General features: G+C 30.4%; 3 protein-coding genes across 8 annotated transcripts in view; 2 read left to right on the forward strand and 1 right to left on the reverse strand.

Annotated features, from left to right (window-relative positions):
- Positions 1 to 19,616, reverse strand: part of LOC126744298 (E3 ubiquitin-protein ligase SHPRH) — a 65,340-nt gene that overhangs the window by 31,299 nt on the left and 14,425 nt on the right. For 3 of the 4 annotated variants that reach the window (XM_050451676.1, XM_050451677.1, XM_050451679.1), the window contains 9 exons: positions 13,424 to 13,656; positions 13,252 to 13,368; positions 13,097 to 13,197; positions 12,858 to 13,043; positions 12,714 to 12,801; positions 12,520 to 12,659; positions 11,093 to 11,413; positions 6,910 to 7,070; positions 6,636 to 6,855 (listed from right to left, as the gene is read on the reverse strand). In XM_050451676.1, the coding sequence (XP_050307633.1) occupies positions 6,636 to 6,855; positions 6,910 to 7,070; positions 11,093 to 11,413; positions 12,520 to 12,659; positions 12,714 to 12,801; positions 12,858 to 13,043; positions 13,097 to 13,197; positions 13,252 to 13,368; positions 13,424 to 13,656 (1,567 nt within the window). The remainder of the gene's footprint in view (positions 1 to 6,635; positions 6,856 to 6,909; positions 7,071 to 11,092; positions 11,414 to 12,519; positions 12,660 to 12,713; positions 12,802 to 12,857; positions 13,044 to 13,096; positions 13,198 to 13,251; positions 13,369 to 13,423; positions 13,657 to 19,616) is intronic. The other variant, XM_050451678.1, reaches the window with a different exon arrangement.
- The window catches only part of LOC126744324 (uncharacterized), a 43,678-nt gene continuing 24,064 nt past the window's right edge, over positions 3 to 19,616 (forward strand). The window contains exons 1-3 of one of the 2 annotated variants that reach the window (XM_050451715.1): positions 13 to 200; positions 272 to 397; positions 6,159 to 6,569. In XM_050451715.1, coding sequence (XP_050307672.1) covers positions 146 to 200; positions 272 to 397; positions 6,159 to 6,433 — 456 coding nt within the window. In that variant the 5' untranslated portion in view covers positions 13 to 145 and the 3' untranslated portion in view covers positions 6,434 to 6,569. Of the gene's footprint in view, positions 201 to 271; positions 398 to 6,158; positions 6,570 to 19,616 lie in introns of those variants that run through there. The other variant, XM_050451716.1, reaches the window with a different exon arrangement.
- Positions 17,761 to 19,014, forward strand: LOC126744318 (uncharacterized). Of its 2 annotated transcripts, XM_050451710.1 has the most exons (3): positions 17,761 to 18,038; positions 18,101 to 18,424; positions 18,562 to 19,014. In XM_050451710.1, the coding sequence occupies exons 1-3, from the start codon at positions 17,862 to 17,864 to the stop codon at positions 18,727 to 18,729; spliced, it is 669 nt and encodes a 222-aa protein (XP_050307667.1). In that variant the 5' UTR covers positions 17,761 to 17,861; the 3' UTR covers positions 18,730 to 19,014. The 2 variants fall into 2 exon arrangements, with proteins under 2 accessions (XP_050307667.1, XP_050307666.1); XM_050451709.1 differs by having other exon boundaries at positions 18,101 to 19,014.

Here is a 19,616-nt window from a genome sequence, read left to right on the forward strand (position 1 = left end):
AACAATACACACCGACGGTCGGATGATAGTTCGCGTAAACCAGCGGATCTATTAATAAAAATGCCACACGAAATTTGTTTTCAGTTTACAATTTACGCCGCTGGTTCAGGTCATTTCAGTTATTGTTCACCAGCAAGCATTTAATATGGAAATTAAGAGTCTTGTGGCATTAGTTGTACTGTTTTCAGTGTTTAAAAGTGGTAAGAGCATACAGGATTCAAATTTTTAACGTTAAATAAATTGCCCCAGATGTACAGATGAAGTTTTTTAGGACGTGCCTTGCATTGCTACACATGCAACGTATCTACTTCAACCTTAGACGAGAATGGTTGTTCCGGTATCGGATCGTTAAAAGGTTGTGCGGGTGGTAGTGTATGTTTGGCTGCCACTTATGAAAGTAAGTTTTTCCTGTTCTACTGTAGGTTCAATATGTTTTTTTTGCACACTTTAATATTACTCAAAAATATTACATACAATTTTTTACACTAAATCTCTAAAGAGTGCTTATAGCGCTGGCCTCAAGAAATAAGAATAATAATTAAAAAGAGTGTACACAAAAATCATAGTTAGATATATACAAATAAATTGTAAGTAGATTAATATAAATAAATTTTGGAAAAAGTAGCCACACAATTAATCCGATTAAATAGAAAAGTATTCTTTAGTAGTTTTATTACAAAAGTTTAAAAATTTTGAATATTTCTTAAGTTATTAGGTAGCCTATTAAATGCTTTAGATGCAGAATACATTGGGCTATTCAATCCAATTATCGTTCTATTATACATGACATAATATAAATTTAACTGACTTCTAGTATTGTGTCTATAAACGTCATTTGAGAATATAACTGTTGTATTACATTTTAATTTTTTGTTTATAATTTTATACATAAGTTTACATTTTTCAAACTCCATTAACGCGACTCTGTATTAGTAAGTATATCATACTGAAATAATATTTTAAGGACCCCATTTTGTAATATTTGGACATTGTCAAATTTAGTATTAGAACAGGTTCCCCATATGGGTAAAAAATATCTGAGGTGGTACAAGAAAAAGGCATTATAGATATTCATTTTTGTATTATCTGTTAGGTAGTTTCGGCTTCTATATATATACATGGTATCATTGCATTTATTTTGGATGTTATTTTGTTTATATGAGTTTACCACTACAATTTCCCTCCTATCTAGGGACTTTGAGATATAGCTAATAAAATCAAATGTTGCCGCGAGAGTACTGCTATTCTCAATGAAACCATATTGATAACTGTCCACCAATGTATTTTTGTTTATAAAAGACGTGATTCTTTTTTTAATCATTTTTCCTAGTATTTTTGATAGAGTGTTAACAACAGTAATGGGTCTGTAGTTAATCATCTGATATTTAATAAAATAAAGCAAAAAAAATCGTATCGACATTTAAAAGAATGTTTGAGGTTTAAAAAGCAAATAGTTTTGAAATATCAGCCCTCTTAGGTCAAAAGCCATGTTGTAGGTGACCGCTCACTTCAAAGTGCCATATCTCAAAAATTAGTGGAAATATTCTGAATCGACAAAGAGCATAATACTTTTAGGAATGTTCTTAAAAAATTGTATTTAAGGTTCAATGTGGTTTGATCAAAGTTTTCGGTAATATGGGCCAAAAATATGGGTGAAAAAACATGAAAAAATTCATATCTTCGTAACAGTAACTTTTAGGGCCCAAAAGGTAAAAAGCTTTCAAATGACCCCAAGAATATGCCTGCATATTCTCGTTAAATAAACAGCATAACATGTAGAATATTCTCTATAAAGGTGATTTTTGAAAATTGGAACTAAGACTCTTTTATTTATTTCATTGAAACCGTGTTTCAGTAATTTTAAAAAATCGTATAAAAAGTGGTAAGAAAATTTATTTTTTTTGAGAATTTCTTTTTTCCTAGAAAAATTCAAAAAATGTTTATACCTCAAAAACCTAAAAAATGTAAAATTAGGTACAAAGATTTTTTGATTTATTTAATTTGACACATGTTTCACTGTTTTTCAAAAAACAAAAAAATGTGCAAAAAATTGATTTTTTTTTATAGAAGGTCTCTTTTTTTATAAGAATTCGCAAAATACGTTTAATTTACAGTGAGGGACAAAAGTATTGGTATTGATTTTTATTAAAATTCGTATCTGTCCTCTTAAGCTACTAGACCTATTACATTTAAATATTTTCTAATTTAAAGTGTATACTCAAGAGCATTCGTTTCTTAATATTTAATACAAATTTAATAAATAAAGGCTTTACATAAGAACCCGAATTAAAATTCTATCAAAAATCCCATGAACAAAAGTATTGGCACACATGTTTACAAAGTGTTTAAAAATAAGTGCCTTGTATGTGAGAATTTTGAAACAGTTTTTTTACATTCTTTAACAGAATATTTATATGAAGTAAAATATTTCTTTAGGCTTAGTGCTTATTTTAAGTGCATACATTGCAAATATGGGTCCCAAAGGCCAGGAAACGACGGAATCCGAGCGAAAAATAATTGGACAGCAGCGAAAAGAGGGTAAATCGTATTCAGCGATTGCCCAAATTGTGAAGAAAAGTCGTTTTACTGTGCGTAGTGTCTTAAAAAGGTTTGAAACTGCAGAAAATTTCAAAAATAAGCCTAGAACTGGACGTCCGCCAAAGTTAACGGAGAGGCAAGAAAGAAAAATTGTGAATAAAATTAAGCAAAATCCTCGAACTAGCGCTTCTAAAATTGCGGCTATATTGACAGAAGAACATAGCATCAACGTGAGCTTAAAAACAGTACGAAGAGTTCTTCATAGGGCTGGATATAGTGCCAGAGTAGGTCGGAATAAACCATTTATTAATAAGGTTAACCAAAAAAAGCGTCTTGAATTTGCGTGTGCGAAAGTGTGCGAATGCACACTTTCATCAAGATAATATGTTTTGGGACAAAGTAATATTCTCTAATGAAGGTAAATTCAAAAATTTACATTCAGATGCGAAAGTGACTGTGTGGAGGAAGCCCAATTGTGAACTAGATGCACAAAATCTGCATAAGACTGTGAAACATGGTGGTGGTAGTGTACTAGTGTGGGGCCGTATGTCATCGGGAGGGGTCGGAAATCTGGTTTTTATAGATGGTATTATGGACAAAAATGTATATTTAAATATTCTAAAAAAAAACTTAAGAGCTAGTGCGGAAAAACGGCAAATGATTATTACTTTCAATAGGACAACGATCCGAAACATACAGCCTATATAGTCAAGCAGTGGATTGCGTTTAATGTCCCTTATACTTTAAATACAACTCCTCAATCTCCAGATGTCACAAAAGGAGGTCCTACAAAATATTAGAACTGGGATTAAATTTTATTTTTATTTGGTGTGCCAATAGTTATGTCCATTTTAAATAGAATGTAATTTTTATTTTTTTGTTGCTCTCGTTATGCTTAAGGAAATCTGTTTTATTTTTCATTATTATTATTGTACTAAATCTTTTATATGTTTTTAGTTAGATAGTTATTATTGGGTTACATAAATATAGTAAACATTAATAAATTACTTTATAAAATTATGGTGTACCAATACTTTTGCCCCTCACTGTATGTAGTATCTTTCAGATTAAATAAAATTAGTAATGCGTCCAACTAGCATATTTACTACGACCACCGAACAATAACAAGACTAGAAGGTTCACTTAACGCTCCGCCTCTTCTTATGCCTATCTCACTCGAATATCGGACGCTACTCTTTTTATGTCTCTCGAAGTCGCTCCCGGGAGAAATGCATATACCGGCTGTCTGATATAGCATATTTAAAGTAGTATAACAGTTGTCTCACAGAGTAGCTATTTGTAGGTAGAATTACTATACTGTGCTAGAACGTTATAGCGATGGTTTTATTAGGGATTTTATTAAGGATTCTGATAAAATGCCACGAATGTGTTGTGTTAATGGATGTTTGTCTAGAGAAGGCACAGAAACATCATTTCGGTGGCCCAGGGATGAACATAGGTAAGAATTTATAGAATCGTTTTAGTATAATCGTATATAATCGTATAGTTTTGAATGATAACTTTTTTAATATTTATATTTTATGCATAATAGAGGGTAATAATATTATTAAAATGAGAGACAATAATAATAATAATAATAATAATAATTTTTTTCCATATTCATCAGTATAAAAGAAATTGTAAATGATATTTCTAGATGTCAACTTTGGAAGCAGGCTTTGGGATTTGTTAATAATCATAGGTATACCAATATGACTCCAGAAGAATGTAGTAATAAATTAAGAGTCTGCGAATTACATTTTCCTCAAGAAACCTTAATGCGTAATACCGTAAGAACAAATCTGCTGTATAACGCTGTCCCGTCAAAAAATGTATGGCAAAATAGCGGAGAAACTATAATATTTTATGAAGATTGTATGAAGAGTGTGTGATATAGTAAGTTTGTTCATTTTTTATACAGATAAATTTACCTTGATTTATTTGATGGATTGTAACAATTTGTTATAAAACATTATTGTTAAGATAAAATAAGAAAATTAATATTTCAGGTAGGGCTAGAAGATTAAAAGAAACAAAAGCAACACAAACAAGTGTAGAACAAGTAATATTCAGCAATGAAACAGATTAAGATTACTGTTAATGTTGTTTTTCTTTTTTTTATTTTCTTATTTAACAGTTTAAAATATTTTCTTTTTTATTTATATACCTACAACTAAAACAGAATGGGCCACAATAATATTAATTACATAGTTTGATTGTTTCGAAACACCCCGGTAAGTGAACCTTTGTTTTATTTTGATGGCCAACGCACCGTTAACTGTCTGCATTACCCTCGTACGAGCCGACACAGCTGAACACTTGCGTGGTTTTTTGCGATCGGCGGCTCGTATTTGAGAGCGCTACTTCAAACACCCGACCGAGAGTGGGACTTCTAGTCTTGTTATTGTTCGGTGCTACGACATACCGCACATTTTAGCGAAAAATGCGGCAGATTCTTTTTTAACGAGACCAGTAATGTACTCGGGTCATCAGTTTAACAAAACGTTTGTGGTAAAAGCAAAAAGGAATTTATTAAGTTATTAATAAATAAGCAGTTAGTGTTATTACCGGTATTTTATTATAGTTAAATAATAACATTACAACTTAAAAACCGGATCATCTAAAGATATAATATTTGGCCTGAAGATTCTTTGATTTATTTCATTGGAGACGTATGTCAGCGTTTTTTGAAAAACGTACAAAAAATTGAAAAGAAAACATTGTAACTTTAAAATCAGATCACCGAAAAATGTTAAAATTTGTATAAATATTCTTAAATTTAATTCATTGGACATATAACACATACAAAAAAATGCAAATAATTTTTTTTTAATAATGTTAAATATATTATTATAATATTCAACGATTTTTTAGTAAATTTTGGTTTTGGTATATTTATCAACAGTATATGGTCAAGGTATATTTATTAAACTGTAGAATATACGTATACCATGTACGTTTCTGTTTACAAAAGGGAAAAAATTTCGCCATTTCAAAAAATTGACTTGGGATTTGTGTATCTAGTTTTTAAACTTGATTACTATATCTCAAATATGTGATGAAATTCTTCTGAAAAATCACTGTTTTTCGTCCATATTAATCTAATAACACAGTTTTTATACTGAATATATATTTTCTGCAAAAATATTGTTTTTCATTAACACAACCCTTAGCCCCCCACCCACCCCACACATTTTCCCAGTAAGAAATTCTTTTGAAAAATCACCGTTTTTCGTTCATAACATCCAATCTAATAGCACTATTATTGTATTAAATATTTATTATACGTATAATATCATATTTAAATAAACAAATTGTGTTATTAGATTAGATGTTAATGACGAAACCAGCTGTTATTCATGCATATTATGGAAATTGGAAAACAATGATTTTTGAAAACAATTTCTTCCTGGTAAGTAAAACAATGTTTTTGCAGAATCATATCGTGTGTTGCTTGGGTGCTTATAACTCAAAATCCAGTAGATCTAAACCCATGAAATTTGCCGTGAAGATTACTTGATTTATATTTATTTATTATATATTTATCTTGAAAATAAGTTAAATGCATAGGTTCTAACACATCAATTTGCGCCTCTTTAAAATTCCTTTATCAATTTCAGTAAATTCGGGAATAGTGAAGACCTACACGACGATGCAGTCCTGTTTCCCGGACATGGCAGGGACGGAGTGCGACAATTTTTTTAAAACTCAAAAAAATTTACACACCAGCGTCGCACTCGCGCGAAACAGTTGTTACGTGTGCAATTCCGATAATTGTAATAAAAAACCGCGTCCGATGGTTGGCAACGGCGGGATGGTTTATAGCAAAACGAGTGTTGTGAATGTTGTGTTGGTAGTTAGTATCATGTTGTTTAAGTTGATTAATAATATATAATTGTTGTTAAATTATTTGTTAAGTAGGAAAATAATTACGAGTTTTGGGCACCTACTTAGAAGGACACAGGTCATTTTTTCATGTTAAACAGAAACCATATGAAAAGAGACGTATATTATAAAAAAATGAGATCACATTAAGCGTTTTGTTTAGTTCCACAAAACCTGGCGGCCGAAGAATCCAAGAAACTACTACTATTTACCGCATCCTCATTATAACCTACGACTTCGTTGCCTGTACTTTGCTCCAAATCGTTTTCCGTTGAAACCTCATCACTTGCATCATTATTATTATTAAACAAACCCTTCAGCTGTCCAACTGTAATCCTCCCTCGCTCCCACCCGTCCGAGTTGGCACTAGTGGCATTATAAACCGACTCTTCAATGGTGTTTTTTATTAAAAATTTATGCACGAACGTAGGCCTAAAATGTTTAGCGTAAATATATATGTATGTAATTAATAATAAAGTAACTTACTTGGTCTGGCCAATTCTGTGTACCCTGCCAATCGCTTGCAGTTCATCGGCGGGATTTAGAAGGGGTTCCAGCAGTACCACGTGGGTCGCCTCTATTAAGTTTAGGCCCTTGGAACCTAAGCGGATCGGTAGGAGTAGGACCGTTATTTTTTTTAAAGGGTCCTAGAAATGTTGTTGGCTTTAGTTAAAAAAAATTGAGCATTTCTTATTCAGGTAATTAGTAAGGAAGCAATTAAAATATTTATGTATTAAATTAAACTACTATAAAGATATTAATAATTACCATAACAAATCAAAACTATGATGTACCTAATAATGCAAGTTTTCAAATTGGTTCAAAGATAAATTCAAACTATCATTATGATCTAAATACCCGAACAAAGGGCTTATTACATACATAGTTTGTACCGTCAAAGATTACATGGAAGAGCTTAAACTAGATCAAACTCGGTTCGCCTATTTTTGCAGTAATTTCAAGTTTAATCGATTGAGATATTAAAATTTTGCCTTCGAATATTCTTTTTATAAGCACAAAAGTTATTTTGAACCTTCTCATCTGAAGCATTATATTGATCATCTAAAGGAGACCATACAATGCATGCATCTTCAAGTTATGATGTCACTAAGGCCTTTGATAGGTTGGATCATGGAATTCTTTGCAAAACACTTTATAAAATGGACTTTTATAAACATCTAGTGTTAAGTTTTTCGGTTCCTATTTACTAGATAGACCGAAATTTCTGAAGATTAATAGATTCAGATCATCTACCTACATTTTCTCAACTGGGAATTCCCCGTAGAAATGTAATTTTTTTAGCAATGACATGTCCACGAATATTGGTAATAAGTTTTTACTGTTTGCCGATGATAAGAAGGTTTTTCGTCCTGTTAAGAATTTATGAATAATGGGAAGTTAACAGACCTGACCTTCGGAAATATAACATGTCAATTTCTTTGCTTAAAGATGAAATTGCCCGGCTTTGGTTCAGAAGTAAGTATTAAGATCATCTTTAAAAAAAATATATGAGAAATTCAAAGAAATCTCGTTACGCGCAAAAAAACACTAAAGTCTTTGTATTTTTCTTCTATTGCCTGGAAAAAAAAAATTTATCTATTCCAGGCAAAATGTGATTTTTTTTCAAAAAATCCCAACAACATGTCTATAACTCAAAAACGAAGCAAGTTAGAGAGTTGAAAATTTGTACAAATATTCTTCAAATAAAATGATTAGACACCTATTTCAGCGTTTTTCAAAAAAATATACAGGGAGATAAAAAATAATTTTTTTGGGAAAATGTTATATTTTCTTCAAAAAATCCTAACAGCATGTCCATAACTCAAAAATGAAGAGAGTTAGAGAGTTGAAAATTGGTACACATATTCTTCAAATAAAATGATTAGACACCTATTTCAGCGTTTTTCAAAAAAATATACAGGAAGATAAAAAATAATTTTTTTGGGAAAATGTTATATTTTCTTCAAAAAATCCTAACAGCATGTCCATAACTCAAAAATGAAGAGAGTTAGAGAGTTGAAAATTGGTACACATATTCTTCAAATAAAATGATTAGACACCTATTTCAGCGTTTTTCAAAAAAATATACAGGAAGATAAAAAATAATTTTTTTGGGAAAATGTTATATTTTCTTCAAAAAATCCTAACAGCATGTCCATAACTCAAAAATGAAGAGAGTTAGAGAGTTGAAAATTGGTACACATATTCTTCAAATAAAATGATTAGACACCTATTTCAGCGTTTTTCAAAAAAATATACAGAGAGATAAAAAATAATTTTTTTGGGAAAATGTTATATTTTCTTCAAAAAATCATAACAGCATGTCCATAACTCAAAAATGAAGAGAGTTAGAGAGTTGAAAATTGGTACACATATTCTTCAAATAAAATGATTAGACACCTATTTCAGCGTTTTTCAAAAAAATATACAGGGAGATAAAAAATAATTTTTTTTGGGAAAATGTTATATTTTCTTCAAAAAATCATAACAGCATGTCCATAACTCAAAAATGAAGAGAGTTAGAGAGTTGAAAATTGGTACACATATTCTTCAAATAAAATGATTAGACACCTATTTCAGCGTTTTTCAAAAAAATATACAGGGAGATAAAAAATAATTTTTTTGGGAAAATGTTATATTTTCTTCAAAAAATCATAACAGCATGTCCATAACTCAAAAATGAAGAGAGTTAGAGAGTTGAAAATTGGTACACATATTCTTCAAATAAAATGATTAGACACCTATTTCAGCGTTTTTCAAAAAAATATACAGGGAGATAAAAAATAATTTTTTTTGGGAAAATGTTATATTTTCTTCAAAAAATCCTAACAGCATGTCCATAACTCAAAAATGAAGAGAGTTAGAGAGTTGAAAATTGGTACACATATTCTCCAAATAAAATGATTAGACACCTATTTCGGCGTTTTTCAAAAAAATATACAGGGAGATAAAAAATAATTTTTTTTGGGAAAATGTTATATTTTCTTCAAAAAATCCTAACAGCATGTCCATAACTCAAAAATGAAGAGAGTTAGAGAGTTGAAAATTGGTACACATATTCTCCAAATAAAATGATTAGACACCTATTTCGGCGTTTTTCAAAAAAATATGCAGGGAGATGGAAAATAATTTTTTTGGGAAAATGTCATATTTTCTTCAAAAAATCCTAACAACATGTCCATAACTCAAAAACAAAGAAAGTTAGAGAGTTGAAAATTGGTACACATATTCTCCAAATAAAATGATTAGACACCTATTTCAGCGTTTTTCAAAAAAATATACAGGGAGATAAAAAATAATTTTTTTTGGGAAAATGTCATATTTTCTTCAAAAAATCCTAACAACATATCTATAACTCAAAAACCAAAAGAGTTAGAGAGTTGAAAATTTGTACACATATTCTTCAAATAAAATGATTAGACACCTATTTCAGCGTTTTTCGAAAAAATATACAGGGAGATAAAAAATATTTTTTTTTGAAAAAATGTCATATTTTCTTCAAAAAATTCTAACAACATGTTCCTAACTCAAAAACCAAGAGAGTTAGAGAGTTGAAAATTTGTACAAATATTCTTCAAATAAAATGATTAGACACCTATTTCAGCGTTTTTCGAAAAAATATACAGGGAGATAAAAAATAATTTTTTTTGAAAAAATGTCATATTTTCTTCAAAAAATTCTAACAACATGTTCCTAACTCAAAAACCAAGAGAGTTAGAGAGTTGAAAATTTGTACAAATATTCTTCAAATAAAATGATTAGACACCTATTTCAGCGTTTTTCAAAAAAATATACAGGGAGATAAAAAATAATTTTTTTTGAAAAAATGTCATATTTTCTTCAAAAAATCCTAACAACATGTCCATAACTCAAAAATGAAGAGAGTTAGAGAGTTGAAAATTGGTACACATATTCTCCAAATAAAATGATTAGACACCTATTTCAGCGTTTTTCGAAAAAATATACAGGGAGATGAAAAATAATTTTTTTTGAAAAAATGTCATATTTTCTTCAAAAAATCCTAACAACATGTTCCTAACTCAAAAACCAAGAGAGTTAGAGAGTTGAAAATTTGTACAAATATTCTTCAAATAAAATGATTAGACACCTATTTCAGCGTTTTTCAAAAAAATATACAGGGAGATAAAAAATAATTTTTTTTGAAAAAATGTCATATTTTCTTCAAAAAATCCTAACAACATGTCCATAACTCAAAAATGAAGAGAGTTAGAGAGTTGAAAATTTGTACAAATATTCTTCAAATAAAATGATTAGACACCTATTTCAGCGTTTTTTAAAAAAATATACAGGGAGATAAAAAATAATTTTTTTTGAAAAAATGTCATATTTTCTTCAAAAAATCCTAACAACATGTTCCTAACTCAAAAACCAAGGAAGTTAGAGAGTTGAAAATTTGTACAAATATTCTTCAAATAAAATTATTAGACACCTATTTCAGCGTTTTTCAAAAAAATATACAGGGAGATGAAAAATAATTTTTTTTGGGAAAATGTCACATTTTCTTCAAAAAATCCTAACAACATGTGCATAACTCAAAAACGAAGAAAGTTAGAGAGTTGAAAATTGGTACACATATTCTTCAAATAAAATGATTAGATATCTTGGATTTCCTTGTATGCTATATTAACTTATGTTCTATTTCACCCACCTTAAAGCTGGCTATCCTCTTCTCGAATGCGGAACTGGCATCCGCTAGTTCCGCCTCGATATCGTTCTCCTCCAAGGCCCTCCTCAGCAGTTTTAAAACGTGTTTAAACGTAGAAAACAACAGGATCTTCACCAACGGGTCTCGTCTTCTCAATTTCAAAATTAACCGCACGACATCCTCGACTTTACGGGAGTACTGTTGCGCTAATTGTATTTCTTCTACGGGGTTGTTTTCCGCGACGTGGGCGCTACTTTTTATATAGGAAACGTCTTGGAGGTTCTGTTTTGCACGACATACGCAACAATGGATATGATCTGTTACCTAAAATAAAATGATTTTATCGGATATCCTAATTTTAGAATTAAATTAAGGGAGATTTTAAAATAAGCAACCGTCGATCTGAATAAGAGTGGTTTTCACATATATTTGTAAAAAAAAATTATTTTAAAAGATCAGTATGATTTCCTTTACAAACATAAAGTATTTAAAACATAACAGCATAAAACTATTTCATGCATATGATCTACTTGGCCTGAATATGATCTATATTCAAGGGAAATAAGATGTTAAATTTAAAAATTTTGAGATATTGCAATGTTATTCTGTTTTAAATTTTTGCAACGATATTAATAAGTTCCTCTATAAGAAAAAATTAAACATTTTGCTCAATAATATCGAATTACCTGCCTCTGACTTCTGTAAGGGCTTAGGCCTATTCATGGATTCTAAATTAAGATTTACAGATTAAATCATAGCAAAACTTCAATTGGCCTACTCCTATCTAAAACTTATTTACATGAATGTTTTGTTTTGCATAAATCATTTTATATTAAGCCATTTCAATCATTGTAATAGTGTTTACCACTGATGTATTAATATTTCTGATTAATACAGAGTACAAAATTCACGCATCAGACTTATGACCTACATTTATGAAGAACTAGAATTACACTACATGTTCGGAGGTCTAATTGAAAATCTATTCAGAAACGGTATTTTCAAAATTAAATATAAGTTTTATTAATTTTAAAAAGCTTATGCTGCTGGAATATCCTGCATCCGTGAGTCGGTAAAAATTGCTTTTTGGCATATTTGTGGGATATGCCGGGCATATTTGAATAAATTTAGTCAAGTAAGATATAGGCAGCCTATTATACGGATATTGGGTTGTTTGGGATATTTTCTCTGTGGAAACTTGGAAAATGATTAAAAACGATACAAAGACAGAAAAAAACCTCTTGTCTATAGTTCAGACATTTTGTGATGTTTTTTTTATATCTTCCAATAACTAGAAATAATTTTGGACTTTTGGTATTATTTTTCTTTGCCTCTCGAACTTGTCAATTTTCTGCACTAATTTTTTCATATATTCCCGGATTTCTTAAGGTTTCAAAGGAATTTTTCATTTAAACTAAATGTGCCGTTACCTTTCCTAAAAGTGTTTGAAAACACTCCATACAATACGTGTGTCCGCACATTAATATCACCCACGTATTAACCAGTGCACCCCTGCAAATAGGGCAAGGATCAGGGGTGTATCCCTCGAATTGTTGCTGCTTTAACGTTTCTAAAAACGGAAACACTAGTAAAGAAATCGATATTTTTTTAAGCCAATTATTACCTAAATAATTCCTTGTCCCCAAAAGAGCGTCTAGCTTACAACTCTGCGTTCTCTCTTCAGATTTCAACGTTAATTCTTGATGCGGAATCTAAAATATCTTAATCTCAAAATTAAATCCTTAAACAATATAACAATAGTTTGTACCTCAGATGGTAAAATCAAATTAATGTTCTCGTGCGTGATCTTTTGGTCGTAACTCAAGTTCTTTAACGCCCTATTAGTCTTCAAGCAGCCATCGTCCGTTTTAAATTGAAGTCGCACTTTGCAAATGTCCAGTTCGTCCTGGGCGCATACCTGCTGGTCCAGATGGGTCCACAGTTTTCGGATTTCCTAAAATATTTTCGTTGAAGTGTTGTTTTTTTTTTGTTAAGACACCAACATACCTTAAATTCCTTTTTTAAGGTGTCAATAAGGGAAATGTGAGTTTCTCCGTCTTTGATCCATTCCGGTTTGCAATTTTTCGCTTTCAGTAGACCCAAGAGGGCTGAAAACTAAAAGATTAAGACGTTCTAAATTATTTGTTCGTAAGTTCTTTTACCTTTGAGCAGTAATTCTTCCAGCTTGGGTTTCCAACTGCCTTCCAGGCTCATCTCTTCGAAGATCTGAGTTCTTTTCTTCATGGTAAACAGTTGGGCCTCGTAGTTTTTCAGTTTACCTTCAAGAAATTATTAATATGGTTTTATAGAGTAGAATTCTATAGGTCTAATTACCATTTGCCACACAGATAAGACAATTCGGCCCCTTTTTCTTCGTTTTAGTTTGTTGCCTGCGTAAATGGCAATTCATCGCCTTTTCCACTAACCCTTGCGATATAACGATCTGTTTAGTTTCTGGATCTTGTTTGTAGATGACCTCTATGGCATTTATAAGGGTTTCTCTAAACTCTTCTAGTGTTTCGTGCCAGAGGTAGATTTTTCTTAATAAATAACGTGAGGACTCACCACTGCAATTTAATACATACATTTTATAAATAATAATTCGTTTAATTAGCATTTCAATCGCTACAATAGTAAGATTATATAAGGCAATAGTTAGACCTCACCTTGAATATGCCTCTCAAATATGGATGCCCTTAGAATCTGTGCATATACATCAAACAGAGAAAGTTTACAAAAAAAGGTTTCTGCGCTATCTTTATGTTTTGAATAATAACTCTTATCAATGCAAAGTGTCTTATGAAAGTATGTTGGACAGTTTTTCATTAAATACTCTTTTAGATAGAAGAAAGACACAAGCCGTGATATTTTTATACAATATATTAAATAACTTTAACTATAAAGAGACTGTAACTTGGACTAAATGTACCAACAATTAATCAAAAATTCTTAAAGGTTAATCCAAATAACAACGAATGATGACTGTTTTAAATGAAGTATTTACTCAAGCTAAGATAGACATTTTGAGTACTTCTTTAAAAGATTTGAAAGCTTTACTGTGATTTTCCATTAAACTATTATATTTGAGTTGGGAATAATATACCAGGTTAAGACCCTTTTTATGACTATTCTTGTTTCTTTTTTATCTCTGTTAATTATTTTTAAGTTTTATATTCTATTCTTATTAAAATTTTTATTTTTTTTAAGTTATATTATCTTCTGTTTTAAATTTAAGGCTTAGTTAATCTGTAACTTAGGACTTTACATGTGATTACCAATTTTGTGAGAGAGGATAGAGTTGGCATTGGAGGGGGAGTTAGATTTTATATAAAAAAATCTTTACAATTTTCTCGAATAATATTCGACAATGTCAATTCTCCAGATTTTGAACATACGAGTGTTGGGTTTGAAGTGAGTGGTAAGCGGATTTTGGCCCTTACTATATATAGACCATCTTCTGGAAATACCGTCACTTTTTTTGATACGTTAGAAAATGTACTGGCGCAAGCGATGACGATTATATTTTGTTACTTGGTGATATAAATATTAATTTACTAAATGAAAATGTGAATACAAGAAACTTTAAAAATGTTTTAAATGTCTTCAACTTAAAACAATTAATAACTGAACCTACACACCATAATTTATTGACAAATAGGTCAAGTCTTATTGATGTGATTATTTCCAGTCAAGAACTTGAAGTGATAAAAGCCGTTTCTACACCTGTGTCAAGAAGCCTAACCGACCATAATTTAGTATACGCCATATAAAATTTTCCAAAAATACAAAACAAAGTAAAACATTTAAAATATCGTCCTTATAAAAACATTAGTCCTGAGGATTTTCGCAGAGATGCTGAGCAAATAGAGTGGAACGGAATTTATTTCACAAACAATATTGATACAAAATTAGATATTTTTAATACAAATATATTAAATTTAATAAATAAACGCGCTCCACTTCAACAAAAATTAGTTAAAGCGAACAATTTTATGCCCTGGATAACCGATAACATAAAACTTTTAATGCGTTTAAGGGATAAGGCACACAAGAAATATTTAAAAAATAAAACTTTGGGTACCTTAGAATATTATAGACAGTTAAAAAATTTTACAAAACATGCTATTACACGGGAGAAAACTACTTATTTTAACCAATTTTCTTCAAAAAAAGGAAAAGATTTATGGGACAATGCTAAAAAATTAAATATATCATCCAATAAGCCGCAATTCCCAATAAATTATGTGATCCAGAACAGATTTGCAACTTTTTTTCATCTACTTTTCAAGCTCCTAATTCTGCGTCAGATGACGCACGATAATCTTTTTTTATCGTTCAAATGTCCATCCCAATATTAATATCAAACTAAATTTTACGCTTATAGACGAGAATTCCCTGTTAAAGATTCTGAATCGTATATCCACTGGGGCAATTGGCGATGATGGTATATCAGTGAGGGATATTAAACTTTGCTTGCCATACTGCATTCCACCCTTATTAAATATAATAAATTCCTGCATTTTAGAAAGTTATTTTCCATTTTCATGGAAAAAAGCAATCGTGAAACCGCTAGCTAAAAATACGAATCCTAAAGGACTAAAGGATCTAATACCGATCAGTATTCTTTCGGTAGTTTCTAAATTTCTTGAAAAACATATTAATAAACAATTGTACGACTTCCTAAACACGTCAAATGTTATCCCATCGTGCCAGTCAGGATTCCGATCTGGTTACAGCACCTCTACTTGTTTAGTTAATCTTTTAAATGATGTTCGTCACAGTGAAGATAAGAAACTAATAACTTGCCTGGCATTTCTCGATTTCAGCAAAGCATTCGATACGATTAGCCACAATATGCTTTTAGCTAAGCTTCATTACTATGGACTTTCTGATAATTCTGTAAAATTTTTCGAACAATATTTAATAGATAGATCCTTTTGTGTGGAAATTGTGAGAGATTTTCAAAGCGTTCGATCTGAATTTGTACCAATTGCCACAGGTGTGCCTCAAGGGTCAATTTTGGGCCCTCTGTTGTTTTCCATATATGTTGCAGATATGAGCAATTCTATTGAAAACTCAACAATATGCTGATGATTCTCAAATATACACTTCATTTTCTTTAGATTATGTAAACCAAAAATTTTGACAAATTTAACACGGACTTGAATAAATTTAAAAAAATCTCCGATGATCATAATTTAAAACTAAACTTCTCTAAATCCTGTACGCTATTTTTTAATGCTAAATATCAGATTGAGAGAATTAGGCAATTATTTGTTCCACAAATAGATAATATGCCTTTGGCCTCAGTTTCAGAGGTGAAAAATTTGGGTATACTTTTTGATGATTCGATAACATTTTAAGCACATATTCATAATAAATTAAAAATTGCTTATATAAGATTGAAAAAACTTAATAGCTACCATCCAAAATAAAGTATCAATTATGTGACAGTTTAATATTATCGCTATTCGACTACGGTGATGTGGTTTATGGTTCATCTTTGACGATGCAATTAGCACACCAAATACAAAAAATACAAGTATGCGTTTTTCTTACAATATTCCATTTAGAGAACATATTAAGGCTCATTTAAATAATAAAAATATCCTTAATATGAGTTACCGTAGAAAACTTCATTTTTATATTTTTTTACATAGAATCTTAAAAACTGGACAACCCTCATACCTTGCAGCGTTATTTAATCCATTTTTACATCAGCATCATACAAGATTTGTTAATAAATACAGGGTACCTCAACATCGCACTGCAGCTTTTCAGAAATCTTTTACATTTATAGGGATTAAATTGTGGAATGATTTACCAGATGAAGTAAAGGAATTTACTTATAAAAGATTCCTAAAATACACTAAGCAATTTCTTATTAATGAGCAAAAATAACCTACATTTCTTCCAAACCATGCGTGCTGTGCTGTTTGTATATGTATATATTGGGCAAATAAAGAAGTTTGATTTGATTTGTAGAGTATGGCAATAAATATATAAATAAATAAATAATTGCTACATATATGGTAACAAGGCAAGATTCGAGAAACTACATACTCATAATTAACAATTATAAAAACTAAAATCAGTGTGCGTAAAAATAAAAATAAAAGGACAAAGCAAGTCAATTTAAACATAAAACCACTTATGAACATATGCACAGATTTAATTTAAAACGATACTAAGAAGTATGTTATATTAAATATCGAATAAATGAGAAAAGTCTATTGATTTCTCATAATATAGTCAATCTTTAAATCGTATCTCTGAGGAAGGAAAGAAATGATGATCATTTTTGACACATAAAAATAAATTGAGGTTTTTCTCAAAAACTATTGATTTCTCAATTTTTTTTATTGATGATAGTTACTCTATTAATTGTAGTATGTACCAGTTTTTTAATCAAGTCTCTACCTCTAACAACAAAGAAAATGAAAATTTATTAAAAAAATTGTTATGATGTTGTGATTAGACAAAGACGAAGTTATGGCGTTTTTAAAAAAAAATAGTAGTTTCCGCCTGATGGGCATTACAGTATAACAATGCCCGTGGTGCATACAATGCTTTAAGTTTTACCTAAAAATTGATTTTTATGAACAAAAATAATTTTAATATTAATTGAAAAATAGGGTCTATCTGTACAGGTACATACATACATACCTACCTACAGAAATTTATCAAGTGATTTGCAATGATTATTTAAGTTTAACTTTGATGTTTCTGTCAGTTAGTCAGTTGGCATTTTTTGTTTAAATATTTGCTTAAAATGGAAGAAATTCCACAAAATATAAGAGAAAAGGCCATAAAAGCGACCGAAAATCTTTTGCCAGTTAAATCAAGGCAACAATATGATCGGGAGTATGGCATATTTGGTATTTGGAAAGATGCCAATGCAATTGTTCAAATAACCGAAACCGTTCTAATGGCATATTTTCAGGAACTGGTAAGTTATTGATTTTATTTTAATAGGTACATAATATGTTTAACAAATTTTAATATTTTTAGTCGGAAAAATACAGTCCGAACTCTCTCTGGACCAAGTATTCTTCCCTAAGGTCTACGTTAATGGTCTATAAAAATATAGACATCTCGCAATACCATCGTCTCATATCTTTTTTAAAAGTTAAGTCGAAAGTATATGTCCCGAAGAAGTCTAAAGTTTTGGAAGAAAAACAAATAATAAATTTTATTAAGAAGGCTCCTGATGATATCTACTTGGTACACAAAGTCATATTGGTAATGGGTGTTTTTGGAGGTTTAAGACGAGATAAGTTGGTCAAAATGACCATTGATGATATTGAAGATAGAGGAACGGTCTTGGTTATAAAGGTACCAGAAACTAAAACTTCAACTTCAAAAAGTTTTACCATCATTGAAGAAGATTTAGGCGCTTTAAATTTAATAAAAAAGTACGCAGCATTAAGACCAGCTGGAATAAAGGAGCGAAGATTCTTTCTTACCTATAGAAAGAGTCGCTGTACAGTACAACCTGTAGGAAAAAATACCATAGGAAGCGTCCCAACATTGATCGCAAAATTTTTAACTGGATAATGCAGAAGCTTATACCGGCCACTGTTTGCGTCGCACATCATCAACTTTACTTGTTGAGGCAGGTGCTTTGTTTGAAATGCTAAAACAACATGGGAAATGGAAAAGCTCTTTAGTAGCTGAAGGATATATAGAAGAAAGTATTTCATCCAAAAATAAAGTAGCCAAAATGATTGCCAATTCAGTTAATTCCGTATCGACTATTGAAAATTCTTTAATGGACAATTTACAAACTATACAAAATAGCGTTAGTGCTGCCACCTCTACCATCACAAAAAACACCGACCATTCTATAGTGGGATCAGCTACATTTTCCGGGACATTTCAAAATTGTAATTTTTATTTTGGAAATAAAGTTTAATTTTTAGTAATTACAGAAACATTATTTTTTGTATAAAATGGATGTTTATTCTTTATTATGAGAGAAATAAAATTGGATAAGCAATAAAATTTCCGGGCATTATCATAATGCCCGCTTATAATGCCCTAGGTGTGATAGCAGGTATTATTGCTACCATAACATATTCCGTTTCTAAGGTATTATAAATCAATAATAGATAGGTAAAACATAAAATATTCAATAAACTTAGCATCTCCATTGTTAGGGGGATGATACAATACACTACAAAGATATTTAGATCCATTAAGAGATATTTCTACACTAACATTCCATACATGCTCCTCCACACACTCTAATGTTACTCGCTTATATTTGATATCTTTCCTTATTAAGATCATTACACCGCCTGTTCGTCTATTATTTCTGGTACATTGTTCTAAATAATACCCATCCACCTCCAACATTCATACATTTCTTCTACAGGAGATACATGAGTTTCAGATAATAGCAAAATTCGTGGTTTCCAACAATTTATTAATAAAACCAAACTATCCTTGTTATTAAGATACCCCTGAAAGTTTAGATAAACCACATTTGAATTTTTATTAATATCTTTTTCTAATTGCTACTATA

This window comes from Anthonomus grandis, chromosome 13 (genome assembly GCF_022605725.1).
Source record: "Anthonomus grandis grandis chromosome 13, icAntGran1.3, whole genome shotgun sequence".
NCBI lineage: Eukaryota > Metazoa > Arthropoda > Insecta > Coleoptera > Curculionidae > Anthonomus > Anthonomus grandis.

Bases quoted from the DNA above. Each gene is read 5' to 3' on its own strand.
- LOC126744318 (XM_050451709.1), top strand. From the start codon at position 17,862: ATGGAAGAAATTCCACAAAATATAAGAGAAAAGGCCATAAAAGCGACC. The intron at 18,039-18,100 runs GTAAGTTATTGA...TAATATTTTTAG, and splicing joins TGGCATATTTTCAGGAACTG to TCGGAAAAATACAGTCCGAA.